Below are 24,393 nucleotides of genomic sequence, written 5' to 3' on the forward strand. Positions count from 1 at the left end.
ATGTTTGCAAAATTGCAGATAGTGGGTACAAAATAGTGTGGAGGTATTCTGTAAAACAATGCTATCCCACTAGGGACCTGCATGTGAGAAGACTTAAAGACCATGAATATACAGGGAGTCAGAAACGTGTAACTAAAACATGAAGAATGCAGTCCCAGTGTTGACTTGATCCCCAGCAACATGCAGTATAGGCATGCACCAAAGGAGCTACAACAGCTGAGATCTGTATTCAACCTGTATTTAAATATCGACTTCTCACCGGCAATAGTTTTATTCTGTGTATGTTACAATCGGCAACAAGCTAGTGCCAACTGCCCAGACTAATTGCTTAAATTCCATTTCAACAGGTGCTGTATGCTTCAATTACAGTGAGATTCTAAATTAAAGCACTTCACTCCAAAGGCAGGGTTCTTGACCCCCTCTAAATTTTTTTAGTACATGTCAAATTGTGCTGTATTATGTTTCATCCAGTGATGTTTTATCCATCTATTTGTGACTTAAATAGCTACCACCAGTCTATCATAATACAGAAATGTTATACTGCCAAAACTCCGAATGGCCAGCCTACATGCTAATTAAAACCCACAATCAAATTATTTGAGTGTTAGACGGCTAGCTGTAGAAGTACACAACTAGTTGTGCATGCATATGTGAGTGACAGTGTAGGTATATAATCAAAGAAAATTTCTTTAACACAAACAGTAACTTTCCTTTGATCATTGTCTAAACATAGCTATACACTAAAATCTGTTAAATGTAGCTTGCTCTAAACTTTTCAATATTCCAAGGCTACTATCATTGTATTTGAGTGCACATAGGTACTGTGCAGAACATGCACTGTACAGGCTGTATGAAATAGTTCAGCAGGAGGGTAGCTGGAAACCCTAACTAGCCCATATCACCAATGGTACACTTTAGTCAAGTGAGATAGCTATACTCTATTATAGTACATAGTCACAAATATACAGCACTGTGTCACCAGCAAATATTCACTAACTATATAATTCTAATAAACTGCTGAAACCATCCACATGCATGCAGCTATCACACATGCATTTACTGCGGTCTAATTATAATGTCCAGAAATTCCTTGAGTGGCATGTAGCTATTTAGTTGGACAATTATAGCAACTTTGCTAGTCAACCTATCATACACTACAATAGTAGTGTATAGTAGGGACCACAAAGGAGTAGGCGTGGCCCACGAAATATAATCACCCAAAAAACAGCCTCAATTTTCCCTGACAACAATGAGGCAGTATTAGTTAGGTAAAACTAAGCCCAAAAAAGCTTTCAGATTGACCCGAAACGCTTTCAACAAGTTGCTATGGAATTTTAAAAATAATTTATTTAAAGGAATTTTCTACTGACTGAGTAATTGACTGACTGATGCCTTCAGACAAGCGTAACTCGATAACAGCGCTATGGCTACGGGTTGATTTTTTCACTGTTCGACGTCGCTTTGGCCAGACAGGTGCCTTTTGGCATACCGCAGTACGCACAATGCATTCTTTATGGACTTACCAGTGTCCTCTTTTGTGTCTCATTCATCTTCGCTGGTAGCGAAGTGTCGATTTGGTGGTAGCACGTGATGGCTTCCTTTCGTAATGGAAATCGTCCGTATATTTTTCATAGTGGCTACTTCAATTGCAGAGGTGCTTTTCGAACAGTTTTTGATTCGTACTACTGTGTAACGGATTGAACATAGCCAACAACAAAGTGTAATGGATACTTCCTTTTCAGACGATAATTTATATAACTGGGGCGCGCATAACCAACGCAACCCTTTCTTTTGGGTTGCAGAGGTGCTTTTTGAACAGTTCTTGATTCGTACTGCTATGTAACAGGTTGAACATAGCTGATAACGAAGCGTAATGGAAACTTCACTTTTCAGACGATATAGCTGGGGCGTGCGGCGCCATTTCTAATGCTGTATGCATGGGTTCACCAATCATAATAATATTATGTACAGAAACAAGTATTTCAAAAATTTGGAATTTTCAACTAGAGTAGGGACCATAGCACATCGATAAAAAGTACTGAAACAAGCTGGAGTAGTGCATGATATTAAATCACAGTAAAACAATAAAAGTGTCATATCCCTACTGTGCATTTCCATTATGGTATCTTGGAGTACAGTAGGGATATAACGCTTCTTATTGTTTTACTATGATTTAATATCGTGCACTACTCCAGCTTGTTTCAGTACCTTTTATCAATGTGCTATGGTCCCTACTCTAGTTGAAAATTCCAAATTTTTTGAAATACTTGTGTATCAAAGTATCAAAGATTGAGATAGCTACCCTAATAATATATACATTGTACAGGGGCGGATCCAGAGTTTGAAAAGGGGGTGCACTTTGCTGAAAAGTTGAAGAGCAAAAAAAGGAAAAAAGGTCACAGCAATAATGGCTGCCCTTTACCAAATGTATTTACTATAAAGTATATAAAGATCCTTATTCATATAGCTTCATAGTTAAGCTACACTGCCTCATGAACACTGTGACTGCTTTATTAGAGTGACTGCTCTATTAGAGTGTCTCGATCACGTATGCAATTATTTTCTGAAAAGGATGAGGGGGGCATGTGTCCCCCCTGGATCCGCCACTGCATGTTGTAAAAAAATGAGTGTCCAATATGTGACACACTCATGAGCCATTTTTATTGAGTGTGTGTATTTGTGACACCCACGCACTCTATTATAGTGACATATTGGTGTGTCCTGCATACCAATATGTCACAATAATGGCTATACAATTGGCGTATATTGCGACATCTTGGTGTGCAGGACACACTTTATTTTCACAGTGGCGCGTGCCAGACAGTTAGTTTTTCGTCGCACCCACACCAAAAGGGAATATATCTATATTATATATTATGTGGATAGATCACAGGGTAGATCCAGACTTTTTAAAAGGGGGGTTCCACTCTGGAATTGCAACTTCAGCCTAACTGTAAGTCAAAGACCAAAAAAAAAAAAGAAAGAAGGCCGTCACCTGCTGACAATGGCTGCCTCTCACTAGCGATTCCGGGAGAATTTTAAAATTAATGGGAATTATTTTTATTTAGCATAGCTTTGTGCAGTACTCCCTGAGGATCTCATAAACACTTAGTTTTAAAATTCCATTATAGGATGGTGGAGTTATAAGCAATTTTGTCTTTTAAAACAGGCTAAATTTTCTCCATATCTTTCCATTGAAAAAAGTCCCAAAAATGGCACAATTGAACAAATGCTTATAACTAAGCTTTGCAATAACTTTTGAACTTCTGTTTTCTGCTATAAATACCTTAATACATGGACCACAGTGTAACCTTACTTGTAAGACCCTCTGAATAAAGGTCACCTCCATAGAAAGCCACTAAATAGTTGCATGCATTTAGCATCTTGCGGATGGCAAAACAACATACACATGGTGAAGTGCAAACACTCTGTACCAGTCACCTCCACTCAAAAAGATAATGTGCATGCAAAGCAAGGAGTTGTATTGTTGATTTATAGCTACTTATATGATTTTGTCTCTTAATGTACAGCTCCTTGACAGCTACCAAAATGGTGCATCAAAGAGATAAGCTATTTGTGGTGCAAATTTGCTGACTTTTTAGCATAGTAATATTGAAAACTACATGGACAAAAATGCTCACCTTGATGCAACTAACATGTGCTGGGTCATTTCTTACAAAGAGAACATAACATTGTGGTGGCTATATTGCAAAATAATTTTATAATTGGCACAAAACTCCACACAAACATATTTATAGCAGAAAACTAACTGCATCATCGTATTCCTTGTCCCCAGAAATCCTAGAAACAATCCACAATCGCTCGTATGGCAGCGAAATGATTGTGCCAACTCTCCAATGGAAGATTCACGGAGAAAATTTTATGCAGAATTTACGGAATTCCGGAATCGCTACTCTCACCATAGATACTCACACCAACTATATTTCCTTATTTATAACTCCACACATAGCCTGCTCCCCTTAAGAATACTGTAACTGCTCTATTAGAGTATCTTGAGTAAGAGAGGCTCTTTCAAAAGGGGGGTTACATGGAACCCTTTGAACCCCTCCTGGATCTGCCCCTGCATTAATATACTGAACCAAAAGTCGTTTCAATAAGCCATACTGGTTATTGAACTTACAGGAAAACTCAGCCCGGGCTCAATCCCTGGACTGCTGGGGCTAGCTACCCATGCACCTCCCCTACTTTTATCCTATAAATATAACTCAAGTATAGTAGCCATCTCATTCAGTACATAGTAAGAAACACGTAAAGGTAAGGCCAGGCCAAATTAATTCACAGTTTATCGTCACCGCCCGCATGGGTTTTTATTAATAGGGATATAATTTCATAATTCATTATTTCTCACGTGATAATCATTGCTGATGCTTCCGAACTAGTTTTTATACATTAAAACATGGTGTGTGCAACAAACGTGACGACTATCCCCAGCCTGGACTCGTTAGTACCTTCAATAAATGGATTTCTAAAGAGAGATTGCATAAACGAATAGCTAAGTATTAACAATGACGTAAGCTTTGCAATCATTGTTAAAGTAGCTAGCAACTGTGTGAAGCTATTTTTTAAATGTTTTTTCATGTTAATAAAATTATGAAATACGAAAAATGACCTCCCGCCCGCATGACTTTTTCAAATATCCCGGACGATAAACCGTCAAGCAACTTGGCCTGGCCTAAAGTAGAAACCAAACCCGACCCTAAACCTAACGCTAATACTACTTTTCGCGGTCCCTAAAGTCGAATGGTCGTGCAACTACTAGACGCAAAATTAAAAACGTTTCATTCAAGTAACCACTTACTTTTTAAATTAAAAGACACTGAACCATCTGGCACGCAATCGCGTCATCGCGAGCCTACTTCAGCGGCATACTCGCCCAAGTAACCTACAAGGGGGTGTCACTCAGGCTCTTGCTGTAGGTCGATCTGCGACCGCGGTCAAACTCCAAGTCAACGGTCTAGGCCACTAAATAGCTCTTACAGTGGGTCAAGGGTCAAGACGATAAGGAAGGTTCGAAACCCACAATCGAAAACTATACGTAGCTATTATCAAGTTTACGGGATTATACGTAACTCACAAGAAGTAAGGATTTCTAAGAAGATGTTTTAAAGCTCCAACAGGCATTTCGCCGTAATTATAATGATCTTTCTCTCCCAGCCGCTGGTAGCACGCACTAAGAAAATATTATACTAGGTTACAAGCGCAGGTGCGTATAGGAAAATAGAGAAATAAGTGCAAGTCAAGAGTTCGACAAGAAACGCTCAAGTCACAGGTCAAAGACGATAAACGCTGCAAGTCAAGGGTCAAGGTGAAATTTTCCCCGGTCAAGACTTTGACCGCGGTCGCAGATCTATCTACAGCGTGACCGACGTGACACCCCCTTGACCTACCTCTACACGACTCACCAAAGACCGTGAGAAGTAATATCGCCGGCGGAGTTAATGAAGTAAACTAATAGCTAGCTGTAACCGGCATGTGACTATAGATTTAATCTGTGCTTTGTATGTGTTCATGTCGTCTTTTAAAATGTAATCCTTACAATGAAATATGGCCAGCTTCTGGCCCGTCAGTGTAGCTACGTAAAACAGCGATCAGCGGTAACGTATAGTCATGCCCATACAGGCCACTTTTTGTTTTGTGTTTTGGGTTAGAAGAAAAGGGTCTCCAATGCTATTTCATTCCCTGAAAACCCCTTTTGGCCGGGATCTTTGCAGTTAAAAGTTACTGATGATATTTTTCCCCGAGCTAGACCGCCCTTGCCACCAACGCCCTGGCACTGACTGGAAACTATATAGCCCAGCTGTAAACAACAAGCACCAATTTGCTGGTTACAAGTAGGTCTGTGTAGATATACAGATCAGACCCATACTGGGTAGATATAGTATACCATATAGCCAGAAAGTTAGGTGGGAGGAAACATTGTGAATTTGCCATGATAGAATTTTGGCAAAAAAAAAAAAAGTTTGGTGAATTTGTTATTGCTAATACAGACTTGCATTGGACAAACAATTTGGCAGATTTTAGTTTAGTGAAATAATGCTAACTCGCCTATTTCACCAAACATTCCAGCTTTATGGTATTGCAGTAATTCTAGTATGATTGGGTACCTATAGTACTATGTAGCTTATAGTAACTACGTTACATAATGTGATGTTGTATGCTTTAACATAATTACGCAGACCATAATTAAATCATCATCCAATAACCTTTGATGTTGAGCAGTACCTGATTGTAATACAACCTTACAGAAGCCATACCATTGAATTTCTTGGTTGCTTACTGAGAATCGCTATTACTTGAAAATAACAAAATTAATGGGATCCCACACACAGTAATTATATTCATTGTTAGCTACTTTTGCTATAAAGTTCACTCAACTCCACTGCTCTTGTTTGCACGTGATCCCAAACTTACTATCCATTCAAACAATAGTGCTCCAGTACTTGTATGACAATAGATACTGAAAGTTACTATACTTTGTCCACATTGTGTGTTTTGCAATATATTTTTCCTTACACTGTTAAACCACCTACAGTAAAATATGATATTCATTAATCTCATTAGTATGTCTGGTTAAAAATAATATTTATGTTGTGGTTACTTTGACTTTAAAAACATATTATGTTGATGGGACCTATGTGTTTAATGTCAAAGAAACCACCTAACCACTGTGGGTTAGTTAATTTTCAAAGGGCAGTGAACAAATTAGGCCAAACTAGTAAACCTTTTACAGCAGAACTCCCACATGCTTACTACTGTGTGTGAACTTGTACTGCAGAATTGTTGAATGGCATGGCATGGCTTTGCATAGCTATTTTGCTAGTAAACTACCAGACCCTAAAGCTACAAATGATCTTCCTCTGCATATATCAATCTCATGACGATTGGTTGTTTGTCATCTGTATAATCGTAAAATTTCTCCTAGCGTAGCAGTCCTTATTTCAAGTTATCCAAAAAATTGTGAAATTTATATTAGAAAAGGTAGGGAAACAAGGGAGGTCACCTACACTTGCAGATATATTAGTTGATGTTTTATCCCTAATTCAGTCGATACCCATGACTGAATTAAGGATTAAATGTCCACTAGTATATCTGCAGGTGTAGGTGACCTCCCTTGTTTCCCTTCTTTTTTCTATGCTCCCTAATCAAACTTAAAATTGATAATCTTTCCTTATACTCGTTTGTCTACTTTTTGTAACATTAGTGTGACTGGTGAACCGGCGCATACCGCATCACAAGAAAGAATGGCACCTGAGTATATCAGTGTTTTCATCTGAACGTGCCCCAACTATCATTATATACTAACTCAAAAGTGAAGTGGCCATTACACCTCACTTTCAACTATGTTCAGCCTGTTACACAGCAATACAAGCAAAGAACAACATGAGAAGGGCCTTTGCAATCAACCACAGAAATATGGGCAATTCATGCACCACAGCCATCAATTACTGACTCTAAAGTGAAGTTGCCATTATGCTACGCTTTCAGCTATCAATGTTCAGCCTATTACACAGGGAGAAGTGCCTCTACAATCAATCCAGTTACCATGGAAACACAGACGATTCCCATTTACAAATGCAGGGAAACCATCAAGCTACTGCAAATCGACATCTCGGGCTGTCAATAAAAAGAAAAGTCCATGATGTGTGCACTGTACGTACTGCACATGCATTATGCCAAAAGGTGTCTTCTCGGGCTGAAGCAACATTCAACAGTGAAAAGTCAAACCCGTAGCCTTAGTTGTTATTGACTTACGCTTGCCTGAAAGCATTAGTCAGTCAGTCAGTCAGCAGAAAATTCCACTGAATTTTTTTTTTAATTCTGTAGCAACCTATCTGAAGCATTTTTGGCTGTTTTGAAAACACTCTTGGGCTTGATTTTACCTGACCAATACCGCCAAGACACCATAAAGCTATTGTGAATAGTGCATAAACGAATGTTCTGAAATTCGAATGTTCGTTCATTTGGGAGCTTTCGAATACAAATTCATCACATTATAATCCTGTGGATGGGCGCCCAATGTATACAATTAGGTCACCTGCAGCTGAAAATGGTACAAGATGTGTTGCGTCAAGTTGTTAAAATGTACTTTTGCTATTGTTCACACTTAGTTAACAGCCTGTTCTCTACAGTCAGGTGCATGTGAAGCCACCAGGTGTGAGGTTGATTACAGTGATAAAACTACTACTTTGCTGCTGTTAACACTCACTTTACTGTCTATATCAAAGTGCATAGACACAGGGCCGGAGGAAGCAATTATAAAGTGGTCAGGCCAAGGGGTAGGCACTATGAAATGTTGAACACTTTGTTGTGTGAGTGGTAGGGGGCTCTGGGGGCATGCTCCCCCAGGAAAATTTTCAAAATTGCGTGCTCTGAGATTAAATCTGAGACTATTTTCAGCTGTAAATTCCCTAGCAAATTATTGACTAACACTTGTCACTGCATGTAGCTACATCATGTGTTTTCATACATTATACAGTTGTAACACATGTAAATACTGTATTATTTCCTTTGTTGTAGCTACTATTGTTACAGGACTTTCGTCTCACTATTCGATCGACTCTGCGACTCGTTCCTCACACGCTGCCAAACAGTTTCTCACGTGATTCATACATTACATTACATAATACTACCATAATTAGCCTACAATACTACAACATTTTCCACACTCCCCAGGGTTTGGAAGTGGGAACAACAAACAGTTCTAAAATTATTACATACAATAAATCCACACAATATCATATACTAATTAGAGTGTTCAGTTCCAGCCCTTGCAGCAATCCTTGAACTGCGCCTCAATCCTTGACTTAGTCCATCGTGATTGTGGTCATCCAGACTCTGGTTACAATTGTTCTGCCCGTTATTGGGATCATTGACTTGTTGTTCCGCAGTGGTGTTCTCCTTGTACTGAGATGGCACCTCAATAGGAAAAAGATGCTTTACACTTCTCCGGAGTAACTGAGTGGTTCCCTTGGGGGTGGACACATGAACAACAGCTGCTCGAATTTTCCCATCCTTCCCAGTAAGCAATTCCTCAACTTTAGCTAATTTCCAGAATAACCTCTTAGTCCGATTGTCTTTCACCACCACGATATCACCCACAGAAATCTGTGAGCCACCCTGAGTCCTAATCTTACAGGCATGAGTCTCTCGTAGTTTTAACAGGTACTCCCATCGCCACTGTCGGGAAAACTGAGTTAGCAGGTGTCGATGAGCCTTGGATCTACGAGCCAAAGTCTCACTAGTACTGATGACTTCAAAGTAACTGTCATTAGGATTGGTTGTGGCTCTTCTACCATAAATCAAATGAGAAGGTGACAGGGTATAACTGATTCCGTCTAAATCGTCCTGCACATGGGTGAGTGGCCTTGAGTTGATCACAGATTCTATCTCGGTTACTAGAGTAGCAAGCTCATCAAACATGACGGTGGTCCGGCCCAAGGTTTTCCTGAGACATCTCTTTACCATTTGAATTAAACGCTCCCAGAAACCCCCCCACCAAGGGGCCCTCTCAACAATAAACCTCCATCTTATCTGGTTTCTGGTAAAGTACTTCTGAACTTCATCTGATCGAATGATTTTTGACACTTCCTTGGATGACGCCTTGAAGGTTTTGGCATTGTCAGAGATGATCGTAGCCGGCAATCCTCGTCTACTAGCAAACCTACGCAGGGCCAGGAGAAAAGTCTCAACACTTAAATCCCTGATTAATTCTAAGTGTACTGCCCTGGTTGAGGCACAGGTTAACAAACAAACATAGACTTTCTCCTCCATATCTGTTCCCTGTGACAATGTGAAGTGGGCCGGCGAAGTCAACACCAGTATGGGAGAACGGTGGGTCCTCTGATACTCATTCCAAAGGCAGGTCTGGTGCTGAAGAGCATTGGTACGGTGGTCCTTCAATTCTTCTACAGGTTACACAGGCTCGAATTATCTTCCTTGTCACTTGACGCCCCTTCAATATCCAAAACCGCTCTCGTAGGCAAATCAATATCATTCACACCACTATGCTTACAGTCATCATGGGCCTGCAGTACTAGCAGTGAAACAAAATGGTGGTTAGTTGGTAGAAGGATTGGCTGTTTGCCAGATACGGGAAGGTTTGATAGATTGAGTCGTCCACGACATCTAAGCAGTCCCTTGGTGTCAACAAACAAATTGAACTGACTAATCAGTGGCGGGCGAGCACTTCCAGGTTTTCTCAGGTAGTGGATTTCTTGGGGAAACGCCAATTTTTGAATGCCTCGTATCCACAGTATTTCAGCGTGGGCGATTTCCTCTGCCTTCAACAAACTCCCCGTGCCATTTATTCTACTCCTAAGTCTGTTGACAAAACGGACTACATAGGCGGTCACACGTAACAGCCTTTCTAGACAACTATACATAGTACTATCAATCAATTGATGCACCCCATCTTCTATAACAGTCCCCTGATTGGTCAAAACTTGCGTTAAATTGGTTGGTGACTTTGCCAGCTCAGCCTCGGCTTCCTCTGAAATGGCATCATTGAAGCTAGGTGGTTCAACATGGACTTGCGCTATGAATGGAGGCCCATTCCACCACAAGTTACTTTGCAGCAGTTCAGTGGCAGACAAACCCCTAGAGGGAAGATCAGCAGGGTTTTGTATTCCAGGGCAATGACTCCAGCTATCCGGGTTTGTCAACTTCCTTATCTCACTAACACGGTGCTGTATGTATTGCTTCCAATTCTTGCGATTTCTTATCCAATGCAGCACGGTCATGGAGTCTGTCCAAAGAGATACACCTGACAGTGGAGGCAATAGAGGTGTTACAGTATGAACAAGCCTAGACAGAATCACCGCCCCTAACAACTCTAGGCGAGGTATACTTTGAGGTTTGGTTGGCGACACTCGAGTCTTGGAGCAAACGAGCTTGACATCAACAACTTCATTCTCATAAACTGAACTGAGATACAGGACCGTAGCATAAGCTCGTTCTGATGCGTCGCAGAATCCATGTAAGTATGTACTCCTAGGCATGGTACGCACAATCAGACACCGTGGAATTCTTATGCTAGAGAATAATGTCAGGCCATGTAAAATAGAATCCCACTTACCCTGGATTTCAAGTGGTAAAGGTTCATCCCAGTTCACCTTATCAGTGCACAGTTTTTGGAACAGCACCTTCAAGGTGATGACAAATGGACTTAAGAACCCTAATGGGTCAAACTAAATTTCAGAAGGGACCTCTTAGTTCGTGGCAGTCTACTTGCTGAATGTGAGTTCATCTCTACAGTTATCCCAGTCAACTCCTAAAAGTTTTAGCGAACTCTCATTTTCCGTCTGGCTATTCACTGGAGTCTCAACTGAGCAATCAAGGCTATGAGATTGATGAGATTTTGCCTCTTCTATCATCTACAAAACTCTTCGGGAATTAGAGTTCCATTTCCTCAAGTTAAATCCTCCTCGTGCCATGATGGCCTTAGCATTTTGATACAGTTCAAACACCTCTACAACGCCAGATCCACCTGCCACCAAGTCATCAACGTACAGAGATTGTCTCATAGTATCCACTGTCTTTGGATAAGTAGCTTGAAACTCCTGTATATGATGAGCCAGGACAGCCCCCAATATAGCTGGTGATGGCTTAAGACCAAAGACTAAGCGTGTAAAACGTAATTGTATTATATCACTGTGTTCGTTGAAGGGTTCCTTGAGCCAAAGAAAGCGAAGCATGTCTCGATCAAGGTCCTTAATACTTATCATAAGGAAAGCCTTTTCAATATCACCGACCAAGGCAATGGGGTGACATCGAAATCGGATGAGGACATTGAACAACTTGGGAATTAAATTAGGCCCAACCTGCAAGCAGTCATTCAGTGACAAGACACCATCCTTGGATGTGGCTGAGCCATCATACACGATACGGATCTTGGTTGTGCTCTTGTCCTGTCTGATCACTGGGTGATGTGGCATGTAATGAGCACACCCCACCGTGGCCTTATCAGCCTCGTTTTCCTTGGAAACCGGTTCTAATATACCATTTCTCAGTTGATCCTTTATTATGCGATGATACTCCAACATTACTGTAGGCCGAGACTTGAGTCTTCTTTGCAGATACTTGAGCCTATTTTTGCATAGGTCAAAATGATCAGGGACTTCCAATCGATCTCGATTCCACGGAAGGCTCACTTCGTACCGGTTATTAGTAAACTTGACATCCTGGAGAAACAAGCCTCCAGCACATTCACTATCACTTGGTTCCTTGATGCCTATGGTTTCCGTTTCCCAGAATGATTCGAGTGCAGTCCTGAGGTGATTCACTGGTTCTGGGGGGCTGAAGACAGTAACCCCTTGGCACAAAGCCAGATTTGAAGAAACATGATGCAAGGATGTGTCAGACGATACAGTCCCGGAGAGTAGCCAACCTAACTTACTACAGATGGCTGTGGGTCCACCCTGAGTGCGTATTACCTCTCCTCCTACGATATTCCAGTACCAATCCGAACCAATCAGTATATCAATTGCCTCTGGTCCACTGGAAGGGGGATCGGCTAAATCCAAATCTAATTCACAAAGGCCAGGAAAGTCATCCAATTTTACCAAACTGGGGAGTGTCGAGCAAATGGTAGGAAAACTAAGAGCTTGTATGGTTACTCCTTCTGTTCCATTGAGTTTGCGCAAATGAACAGCAACAACATTACAAGTTTTGCGTCTAAAGTTATGGTCCCCAAATGTATTCAGATGCAATCGTTCCTTGCCTAGGGATTTCAGCCTCAATCGGTTAGCCAAATTGTCTGTGATATAGGACCGTTGACTGCCAGTATCGAACAGAATACGAGCTGCTACGGCTCTTCCAGTTCCCTCGTCGGAGGCAAGTGCTCGTGCAGTTTGTAACAAAACCAACTGATCACACTCAGAGTTGTTGCAGCTATTAGAGGTAGTCTCAGTAGCTGGCTTATCAACTGGGGGTTGTTCGTCAACAGGTCGTGCCTTCTCACATAGGGATTGATGATGTCGACCATTACAATGGCGACATTTCTTACAAACATCGCAGTCCTTGGCTCGATGGTGTGTTCTTAAACAAATAAAGCACCTACCTCCTTGAATAAGCATTGACCTTCGGTCCTTCGCTGTCTTGACTACAGTACAGAAAGCCGAATAATGTTCCCCTTGACAGTAAACACATTTTGGTAACTGTCCGTTGGCAACAAGGGAACTGGCGGCAGAGTTAACAGGCTTGGAACCGGTGTTTCGAGGTGCTGTTACCTTACTCAGACTACTGGCTTCTCTGGCTTCTACCTCGATTCTTATCGTAGTCAATATATCCTCCATCTTCCATACTTCCCCAGGGTGGGCTCGTGCTATACGTAAACGCATATCCTCTGGCAGCTTAGGCATAAGGATAGGTATCAGAAGACTGCCGTACTCACTCAAGTTTATGCCTAGAGAGCTTAGTCCACGAGTATGGATAGTTATCTTATCATAAATCGACCTCAATGAAGTGTGACGGTCTTGAGAACAGTCAGGCAACTTAACAAGCTCGTCCATGTGAGCTGCGATAATGACTCGAGTATTGCCAAATCTCGCCTTCAGCAGTTCCACCGCATCATTATAATTACCTTCGGTCAGGGGTAAACCTTGTATTGCCTTACTAGCAGGCCCCTCCAGTAAAGACTGAAGATAATTGAACTTGTCAACTGATGATAAGGCATCGTTATCATGCACTGAAGATTTAAACGAGTCCCAAAAGGCTGGCCATTGCATTATATTACCCTTGAATTTGTGCAATTCTAACTTGGGTAATTGAGCTTTCGCAGCCGGCAATGTAGGAGGAAGCACAAGTGAGCCTGTCATTGAAGCAGAGGTAGCAGCTACTGCAACTGTCGGGTTTAAGAATAGTTTAATTCGGCGATCATAGTCTAACACCTTAGCATTAATTTGCTCAGATTCCTCGATTTCATGGTCTATTTCAGAGAGGTCACAGAGCGCCAAAATATCGTTATCACTCGCTTGTAATACAGACAATTTTGATTGTAATTGTTGTTGAATAACATTTAATCTACCAACACTTTCACCTGGTTCTGGTAGTGCCAGAAGACTGTCTAGTTCTTTGGTGAGCTTGGTGATCATCCCTCGGTGGCCTCCGCGAATGGCTCTGAGCCGCTCCAGGTCCTTCTTCTGCGACATCGATTCGAAATACAACTCTACAGGGGGGGGGGGGGGGGGAGGGAGGCAAACCAACGGCAAACAAACGCTCTCGTGAATTCTAATTAATGTACCTCTACAGGTGCCTGTCAACCCGGCACCAAGGAATTCGGGTTTAGGTCGATGAATCGTCTTGCTGTCGAGCCCCACGTTGGGCGCCACTTGTTACAGGAGTTTCGTCTCACTATTCGATCGACTCTGCGACTCGTTCCTCACACGCTGCCCAACAGTTCCTCACGTGATTCATACATTACATTACATAATACTACCATAATTAGCCTACAATACTACAACATTTTCCACAACTATATGCATACAGCATGAATCTAGCATTTGAAACTGATATATATATATAGCTATAATAATAATTTGTGACCGGATTTGCAAAAAGGGGTCTTCCACACACATCCAATATACCAACTTTGATGATTCATAACTTCAGATTACAATAAGCTATTGGCTTGAAAGTTGGGCTGTGGTAACAACCATGATTGGTTAATGGATGGAGAAAAATTGAGGTTTTTATGTGCCTTGTCAACTAAGTTATGATCTTCCAAATGTATAGAATTGGATGTGTGTGGAAGACCCCTTTTCACAAATCCGGTCACATTTATAGAACGAGCCGGTGATGAAGTCTCAACTCAGTGAATAGCTAGCTAGGCACTAAGCTATTTCCTTAATTTTACCCTATCATGCTATGCTGCAGTGCTCAAATATTCATCCAATTATGTACATTTCCTTGCAAAACTATTTATTATTTCGTATTTGCCAGCTTCATAAAGCATTTGACTAATAAATCAGTAAATACCTGAGTGCTCTATTAGGGTGACTGTTCTATTAGAGTATTTTGATCTTTTCCGTGACTGATTGTCACAGGGAAGGGTTTAACAATATGATGTAAGTATTCTACTGGTATTATGCACAATGCTTGCATGATGCTTTAAGCACCAATCATTCATAAACACACGCCAGCATAAGCAACCAGTGCCTATCAGCAACTCAGATATATACTTTTATAATCAATGCTGAAAAAGTGGTCAGGCTATGGCCTGACTGGCCGGACCGCTTCCTCTGGCCTTGCAACAATAGGTCTTACTCCTTAGATTCAATATATTAAAATTTTTGATTGTGGGTTTTAAATATTAGAAACAATCGAATAATCTGTAGTTTTTCATTCAAACATTCGAATGCTCAATTCTAGCATTCGTTTATGCACTAATTGTGAAGCTGATTTCTGGTCAGTATTGTTTTGTGAATAGTTGCTAACCTCCATGATCCCTAATATACAGTATGATTGTACTGGTTGATATATTTACCATTTCAATAACAATTCACTCAGTTAAACACACATAGGCATGAGGCTATTATGCTCCAAAAACTGAGCATTATGCTTTTGAGCAGTGCTCAAAAAACCACCTATTATGCTTTTGAGAATCGTCCATTCCCAAACTTGTGCCACCATAATTGGCCAGTTTATTGCTGTATCAGACCATTTTCATTGATGTTTAAGCTTCAAATAGTCTTGAATTCTTTAGCTGGTTGCTGTATTAGAGTATTTCATTTCAATATGATTGCTTTATTAGAGTAAATAATATCTAATCCAAAACAGCCAAGCTGTAAAAAAAGAGTGCGGCCCTGAGAAAGGCTATGGTGAAAAAAGATGTGAAATCCAAGGTGGCGGCCAAGAAATGGCTGTGATGGTAGGTTAATGGTAAAAAATTTAATAACGACAATTCAAGTGAATTTTGTGCCAAGACCAAGCGGCACCAAATTCACTGAATTGTTGTTATTAAAATTTTTACCATTAACCTACCATCACAGCCATTTCTTGGCCGCCACCTTGGATTTCACATCTTTTTTCACCATAGCCTTTCTCAGGGCCGCACTCTTTTTTTACAGCTTGGCTGTTTTGGATTAGATTTCACTTCTTTTTGCATTTGTATACCCCAAAGCCAGCCTATGGCCGGCTTTAGGGCTTTTTAACCTGTCATTTTTTCTTTACTACATGAAGAAGAAAAGATGAAGCAGGGTGATTTCTTTGTAGCTGACCTCTCTGCAAGGTGATCCTTCTAGCTGATCCCTCTACCGGATAACTTGTTTGTAGCTGAACTCTCTACAAGGTGATTTGTTTGTAGCTGAACTTTCTACAAGGTAACTTCTTCTAGCTGATCTTTCTACAGGGTGATTTGTTTGTAGCTGAATTCTCTACAGGGCGATTTGTTTGCAGCTAAACTGCTGAACTCTCTACAATGTAACTTCTTCTAGCTAAACTCTCTACGGGTGGCTTGTTTCTAGCTGATCTCTCTACAGGGTGACTTGTTTGTAGCTGAACTCTCTACAAGGTGATTTGTTTGTAGCTGAACTCTCTACAAGGTAACTTCTTCTAGCTGATCTTTCTACAGGGTGATTTGTTTGTAGCTGAATTCTCTACAGGGTGATTTGTTTGCAGCTAAACTGCTGAACTCTCTACAATGTAACTTCTTCTAGCTAAACTCTCTACGGGTGGCTTGTTTCTAGCTGATCTCTCTACAGGGTGACTTGTTTGTAGCTGAACTCTCTACAAGGTGATTTGTTTGTAGCTGAACTCTCTACAAGGTAACTTCTTCTAGCTGATCTTTCTACAGGGTGATTTGTTTGTAGCTGAATTCTCTACAGGGTGATTTGTTTGCAGCTAAACTGCTGAACTCTCTACAATGTAACTTCTTCTAGCTAAACTCTCTATGGGTGGCTTGTTTCTAGCTGATCTCTCTACAGGGTGACTTGTTTGTAGCTGAACTCTCTACAAGGTGATTTGTTTGTAGCTGAACTCTCTACAAGGTAACTTCTTCTAGCTGATCTTTCTACAGGGTGATTTGTTTGTAGCTGAATTCTCTACAGGGCGATTTGTTTGCAGCTAAACTGTTGAACTCTCTACAATGTAACTTCTTCTAGCTAAACTCTCTACGGGTGGCTTGTTTCTAGCTGATCTCTCTACAGGGTGACTTGTTTCTAGCTGAACTCTCTACAGGGTGATTTGTTTGTAGCTGAATTCTCTACATGGTAGTTTCTTTGTAGCTGAACTCTCTACAATGTAACTTCTTCTAGCTGAACTCTCTACAGGATGACTTGTTTCTAGCTGATCTCTCTACAGGGTGACTTGTTTGTAGCTGAACTGTCTACAGGGTGATTTATTTGTAGCTGAACTCTCTACAAGGTAACTTCTTCTAGCTGAACTCTCTACAGGATGACTTGTTTCTAGCTGATCTCTCTACAGGGTGACTTGTTTGTAGTTGAACTCTCTACAGGGTGATTTGTTTGTAGCTGAACTCTCTACAAGGTAACTTTTTCTAGCTGAACTCTCTACATGGTGACTTGTTTCTAGCTGAACTCTCTACAATGTAACTTCTTCTAGCTGAACTCTCTACGGGTGGCTTGTTTCTAGCTGATCTCTCTACAGGGTGACTTGTTTCTAGCTGAACTCTCTACAGGGTGATTTGTTTGTAGCTGAACTCTCTACAAGGTAACTTCTTCTAGCTGACCTTTGTACAGGGTGATTTGTTTGTAGCTGAACTCTCTACAAGGTAACTTCTTCTAGCTGATCTTTCTACAGGGTGATTTGTTTGTAGCTGAACTCTCTACAGGGCGATTTATTTGCAGCTGAACTCTCTACATGGTAGTTTCTTTGTAGCTGAACTCTGTACAACGTAACTTCTTCTAGCTGAACTCTCTACAGGATGACTTGTTTCTAGCTGATCTCTCTACAGGGTGACTTGTTTGTAACTGAACTTTCTACAGGGTGATTTGTTTGTAGCTGAACTCTCTACAAGGTAACTTCTTCTAGCTGATCTTTCTACAGGGTGATTTGTTTGTAGTTGAATTCTCTACAGGTGATTTGTTTGCAGCTGAACTCTTTTACATGGTGGTTTCTTTGTAGCTGAACTCTCTACAAAGTGACTTCTTCTAGCTGATCTATCTACAGGATGACCTGTTTCTAACTGAACTCTCTACAGTGTGATCTGTTAATAGCAGAACTTTCTACTAGGTGATTTGTTTGCAGCTAAACTCTTTGCATGATTGTTTCTTTGTAACTGAACTCTCTACAAGGTAACTTCTTCTAGCTGATCTCTCTACAGGATGACTTGTTTCTAACTGAACTCTCTACAGTGTGATCTGTTCATAGCAGAACTTTTTACTGGGTGATTTGTTTGTAGCTAAACTCTTTGCATGATTGTTTCTTTGTAACTGAACTCTCTACAAGGTAACTTCTTCTAGCTGATCTATCTAAAGGGTAATTTGTTTGTAGCTGAATTCTCTACAGGGTGATTTGTTTGTAGCTGAACTCTCTACAGGGTGATTTGTTTGTAGCTGAACTCTCTACAAGGTAACTTCTTCTAGCTGACCTTTCTACAGGGTGATTTGTTTGTAGCTAAATTCTCTACAGGGCGATTTGTTTGCAGCTGAACTCTCTACAAGGTAGCTTCTTTATAGCTGAACTCTCTACAATGTAACTTCTTCTAGCTGAATTCTCTACGGGTGGCTTGTTTCTAGCTGATCTCTCTACAGGGTGACTTGTTTGTAACTGAACTTTCTACAGGGTAATTTGTTTGTAGCTGAACTCTCTACAAGGTAACTTCTTCTAGCTGATCTTTCTACAGGGTGATTTGTTTGTAGTTGAATTCTCTACACGTGATTTGTTTGCAGCTGAACTCTTTTACATGGTGGTTTCTTTGTAGCTGAACTCTCTACAAAGTGATTTCTTCTAGCTGATCTATCTACAGGATGACTTGTTTCTAACTGAACTCTCTACAGTGTGATCTGTTAATAGCAGAACTTTCTACTAGGTGATTTGTTTGCAGCTAAACTCTTTGCATGATTGTTTCTTTGTAACTGAACTCTCTACAAGGTGACTTCTTCTAGCTGATCTCTCTACAGGATGACTTGTTTCTAACTGAACTCTCTACAGTGTGATCTGTTCGTAGCAGAACTTTTTACTGGGTGATTTGTTTGTAGCTAAACTCTTTGCATGATTGTTTCTTTGTAACTGAACTCTCTACAAGGTAACTTCTTCTAGCTGATCTCTCTACAGGGCAATTTGTTTGTAGCTGAATTCTCTACAGGGTGATTTATTTGAGCTGAACTCTCTACATGATGGCTTATTTGTAGCTGAACTGTCTATTTGGTACCTTCTTCTAGCTGATCTGACTACAGGGTGACTTGTTTGTAGCTGAATTTCCTACAGAATAACTTACAATGTAATATAACTGAGTAAATTATAAATGCAGCTGAATGCTTTATTAGGGTGACTGTTCTATTAGAGTATCTCGATCTCCCATTTGCTGCACCTAGTTGCCTTTCGAATCATAACTCAGTGATTTGTAATCCGATTCTTCTGTACTACTGCAAGGACTTTCTATGATGATTATTCCAGCTACATACTGATTTTCAGCTCGTTGCTCTAAGCGGTTTGCCTGGTAGATACGAAAACTAATAGTTTTTTTATTCATAAAAATCCATCGCGTAATTTTGACACAGGTTGGGTTTCGTGTCATATCTCCATGGTCCTTATCCCGATTCCTTTCAAACCACAAAAAGGCACTCCTACGATGGTTGCTCCATCTACGTATCAATTTTCAACTGATTCCTCCAAGGCGTTTACCCTGTATGCGTGACAGACCTTCGACCTTATTTTACGCAAATAATCGGTCATAACTCCGTGAATGTTCATCGGATTCCTACCAAAGTTGGTACGGAGATCCGCCTTAATGAGCCCTTTAAGTGTGCCAAATTTCAGCCAAATCCGAGCACGCATTCGTGTTTTATGGCGAATTTTGCGAAGTGTGCGAAATGAAGATGAAGAAGAAAAAAACGAAGAAATTAAAACGAAATTTTGTTCGCTCGTATCTCGGAAATGGCTAGAGCGATTTTCTTCAAATTTGGTATGTAGACTCCCCTAGCTGGGCGGCATGTCTCCAGCAAATTTGGTTCCAATCGGATAAGGGATCACAGAGCTACATAGGTGTGAAAATTGCGTTTTCTTTCTTCCTGTTAATATACTCACGGTGTGGCGCGCCGGCTTCTTGGGCCGCACGACACACTATCGTGTGTCTTGATTCAGTGACTGTTCTATTAGAGTTTCTGACTGCTCTATTAGAGTATCTCGATCTTTTTAACAGAATTGTGCAATCTGCAGATTTTCCTACTGTTAAAGCTTTATAATCACCTCAAAATACTAGCATAATTCCTGATTCCCACACATACCTATTATTCCCGAAATGATGCTGGCATAATCACCGCATCCCTAAACACACAGCACAAAACAAAATAATTTTTGTTAGTGCTATGCACAAAATTTGAGCATTTGAAAATAAAGCCTAATAAAATTAACTTTACCAGTTGCTCTTCAATAATTTCTCCTCCCATTATGTGGTTGTTGATCATGGTGGAAGGTAAACTATTACTTGGTAGAGGTCCTTTGAAAGTACTAAAGATAATAAGAAATGCGGTTAAAATTACATCATAAATAATAATGAATGATTAAATAAATAAATCATGTTTGAGAAAACTGTAAGACCTAAGGCTTCGCACTCACCGGGAATAGAATCAATGTCACGAATGCATCACTAGTAGTAAACAAGCCCTATGGGCTAGTGCTGCTGTTCTTGTGGCTACATTTCCAAGTGTTCCATGTCGTTGCATTACCTTCGAACATTCACACCATTTATAATCTTCTACTTGTCTTAAATAACCTGTCTAGACTTGTGATTCCATAACAAAATGATTCCAGATTGCTGTAGCTGGCTGTATGGAAATGAGAATCCTTGTTCACTGCCAAATGAGTAATATTACTTAAAAACCAAGTAAAATGCTTATCACACTTGTGTGGCTTCAGCACTTCTATGGACTGAAGTACTGTCTTTTATGCTTGTGTGGCTTCAGTACTTCTATGGCCTGAAGTACTGTCTTTTATGCTTGTGTGGCTTCAGCACTTCTATGGACTGAAGTACTGTCTTTTATGCTTGTGTGGCTTCAGCACTTCTATGGACTGAAGTACTGTCTTTTATGCTTGTGTGGCTTCAGTACTTCTATGGCCTGGCATACTGCTCCTTTAAAACATTATATTATGTTCAATTTATGAGCACATGTAGTATTAAATTCTTCCTTATAATCAGGCTTACATGAAGCTGATCCAAAAAGGGTATCACCTGGAAGAAATTTGCAGAAAGTTTTGTTCCAGGTGCACCGATTTGTTCACTACAATTTTCTAATGTACTGAAATTTCATACTTTGATTCAAATTATGTATTCACAAGAACATTGAGAAAGAGCAACTCATACAATGCACATCATTTAATGCATCCTGTATGTGTTATATGTAATAAAAATTTTCAATGAAACTGTAACATGATTATAAACAAAAAGTTTGTTTTAGGGTTGAACCTGTTGTACTTTTCCCTGCTTCCTGCAATTAATATTAATTAATATCTACATGTATTATGGAGGTCAAAATTTTTGTTTACGTTTAGAATATCTGATTATTAGTTGAACCTCATTACAACTAGGATATTGTTGTTTGCTGAGGAAAAACCAAGACTGAGGTGTTGATAACATGATATCGTACAAGTGAAAGTGGAATTTGACTACATAACTTCTTTCCCTAAAATACTAATGAACAGGGCACTGCATGAAAGCATAATGGACATTGTAGAATGCATCTAGTGGGATATAGAATGAATGCATATATGGACAGGCGAGTAAAACTTTTGAAAGTTTATGCCTGGTTGCACTATAAGCCACTATTTCCACCTGCTTATTTCAATGCATGCCTAACTGGTAGTTGATGATTAACAAATAAATGAATAAATGTAAAAAAAAACATTGTGAGTAGCAAAGAAATAGAGGGATAAAAGTAGCCATGTGCCTATATGTACTCAACATATTATCAGTCCATTATGCCTCAAATTGTGCAGCATTTTATGTTGTGACTCCATTTATATGCTTTTTTTAGCTTGCTCAACATCTTATTTAAGCGTCCTGCTGAAAAACCACTTGCACTCACTGATAGGGGCAGATATGAATATGTATTCATTGACAATGTACCGGATCGTTATATCTGCAAAATATGCCACTCTCCCAGTCGAGATCCTCTATTGACGGTGTGTTGTGGAAATGTCTTCTGTAAGTCTTGTTTGGAAACTGCCAAGCTAAATCCTGATATCGGTAATGCTTGTCCAACTTGTCGTAATGTTACAGAATTCAATACATTTCCCAACAAGCAACTAGATCGAGAAATAAGAAGTCTTCATGTGATGTGTACTAACAAGGAGAGAGATTGTGAGTGGCAGGGTGAACTGAATGACATCAACAATCACCTTGAAAATAGTAATGGTTGTCAGTTCGTAAATGTGGCGTGTTCCAATAAGTGTGGGAAGATGTTACAACGACGATATCTGACCAGTCATGTTGAGACTGAGTGTCCACGTCGTAAGGTTGACTGTCAATACTGCCCAATTACAAGAGAATATGAGTTTATTGAGGGAGAACACAAGGAACAGTGTCCCAAACTTCCCCTACCCTGTCCAAATGATTGTGACGTAGGCAGTGTCCCTCGTCAGGACATGGAAGCACACAAGAAATTGAATGCTTTGCTGAGTGTGGGAAGATTTTACAGCGTCAATACCTGACTGACCATGTTGATTATGAGTGTCCACGTCGCAATGTTGACTGTCAGTACTGCCACATTACAGGAGAACATCAGTTTATTGAGGGAGAACACAATGAACAGTGTCCCAAGCTTCCCCTACCCTGTCCCAACAAGTGTGAGATAGGGAGTGTCCCTCGTGAAGACATGAAAATACACAGGAAGGAGTGTCCTCTTGAGATGGTCCAGTGTGGGTATCACAATGTGGGGTGTGAGGAGAGGATGATACGCAAGTACCTAGATGGTCACAACAAAGACAACACGGAAGAACACTTATCATTGGCTGTATCAAAACTCGATAGTGCTTTAAAGCAGATCAACGCATTAACTATAATACTAAATCACATGGTTATTCCTCAAGTGCAGGGAACATCATCATCAGTTATCAGTGGCGAAATGGTCGGTTCAGTTAACAGCCATGGCAGTTTTGAGCAAATCAGATAATATTCGGATATGTCCAGTGACCATCAATATCTGTGGATTTAATAAGAAGAAGGAAAATGAATTTGAATGGTATAGTGATATCTTCCACTCTGAAAGTAAGGGGTATGAGATGTGGCTACGTGTTGATGCTGCTGGTAATGGTGGTGGTAAAGACACTCACCTGTCAGTGTTTCTGTACCTCGTGAAGGGTCCACATGATGATAAACTAGCATGGCCACTAAAAGGAAAGTTTCAAGTGACACTGTTGAACCAGATCAGTAATTGTAAGCACCATACAGTGACAGTTAGCAACGATGATCGTATTCCAGATAGCTCTGCTAGTAGATTTGGCAAATCCAGTGATTGTTGGGGAAAGCGACAGTTCATTTCCAATGAAGACCTCCACAAGGTCACTCCCACATGTCAGTATCTCAAAGATGATTGTATCTTCTTCCAAGTTAGTAAACTGTAGACATAGCTACATTTTAGAACACATACTGCGTAGCCTTAGCCATTTCTTATTTTAATTTTTGCAATATTATTATTATTAGTGAGTATTGTGTGTAATTTTGACCTGTAGTAGTAGAGACAGTAGGTGAAACAATGAATGACTTCATGGCAGCATGACAGTGGATTGATACTGGGAGTGACCTTATATTGATATGGATTGATAATAAAAGGGCTTTGTTTACAGTTGCTGATCGTACATTATCCTTATATGCCACATTGGCTGTTTGTAAATATTTTATGATAATATGTCAAAAGTGAGACTTCGACGGCACCTTACAGGACTGTATTGTAGTTGAACAATAACTATTATGTAGTCCCAGTATGGCTTCATTTGGACAGTTATAATTTCACTGGTGATAAATAATACCGAGTAACTTAAGCTACATGGTGACTCAAGAAATGATTGCAGTGATTATTATGTCAAACTTACCTGCTGTTGGCATAATTAGTTTCTCAATCTACCAATGTCTGCATTTGGTGGTAAAATAATGACAGGCTGGTAGTTTACAACCTAAAGTTAATCTACTATAGGAGCATTTGTAAAAATATATTATCAGTAAAATTTTTTCATGTGCTAATTTCCAAACAAGATAATTTT

The 24,393-nt window shown here is 40.2% G+C and overlaps 3 protein-coding genes across 3 annotated transcripts; 2 read left to right on the top strand and 1 right to left on the bottom strand.

Moving 5' to 3' along the window:
- Nucleotides 1–5,000: 5,000 nt before the first annotated feature.
- Nucleotides 5,001–24,053, top strand: LOC136253191 (TNF receptor-associated factor 4-like). The gene is made up of 2 exons (XM_066045819.1): nt 5,001–5,464; nt 22,170–24,053. Exons 1-2 carry the CDS (start codon nt 5,460–5,462, stop codon nt 22,843–22,845), a joined length of 681 nt encoding a protein of 226 aa, XP_065901891.1. The 5' UTR covers nt 5,001–5,459; the 3' UTR covers nt 22,846–24,053.
- Nucleotides 11,394–14,422, bottom strand: LOC136252695 (uncharacterized). The gene is made up of 2 exons (XM_066045265.1): nt 14,261–14,422; nt 11,394–14,185 (listed from the first exon to the last, which is right to left on the bottom strand). Exon 2 carries the CDS (start codon nt 14,166–14,168, stop codon nt 11,394–11,396), a length of 2,775 nt encoding a protein of 924 aa, XP_065901337.1. The 5' UTR covers nt 14,169–14,185; nt 14,261–14,422.
- LOC136252856 (TNF receptor-associated factor 4-like) lies at nt 22,861–23,757 on the top strand. Its single transcript, XM_066045431.1, has 3 exons — nt 22,861–22,864; nt 22,909–23,147; nt 23,224–23,757. The coding sequence occupies exons 1-3, from the start codon at nt 22,861–22,863 to the stop codon at nt 23,755–23,757; spliced, it is 777 nt and encodes a 258-aa protein (XP_065901503.1).
- Nucleotides 24,054–24,393: the final 340 nt, after the last annotated feature.

Source organism: Dysidea avara, chromosome 4 (assembly GCF_963678975.1).
Source record: "Dysidea avara chromosome 4, odDysAvar1.4, whole genome shotgun sequence".
Lineage (NCBI taxonomy): Eukaryota > Metazoa > Porifera > Demospongiae > Dictyoceratida > Dysideidae > Dysidea > Dysidea avara.

Bases quoted from the DNA above. Each gene is read 5' to 3' on its own strand.
- LOC136252695 (XM_066045265.1), bottom strand. From the start codon at position 14,168: ATGTCGCAGAAGAAGGACCTGGAGCGGCTCAGAGCCATTCGCGGAGGC.
- LOC136252856 (XM_066045431.1), top strand. The intron at 23,148-23,223 runs GTATCAAAACTC...TTATTCCTCAAG, and splicing joins AAGAACACTTATCATTGGCT to TGCAGGGAACATCATCATCA.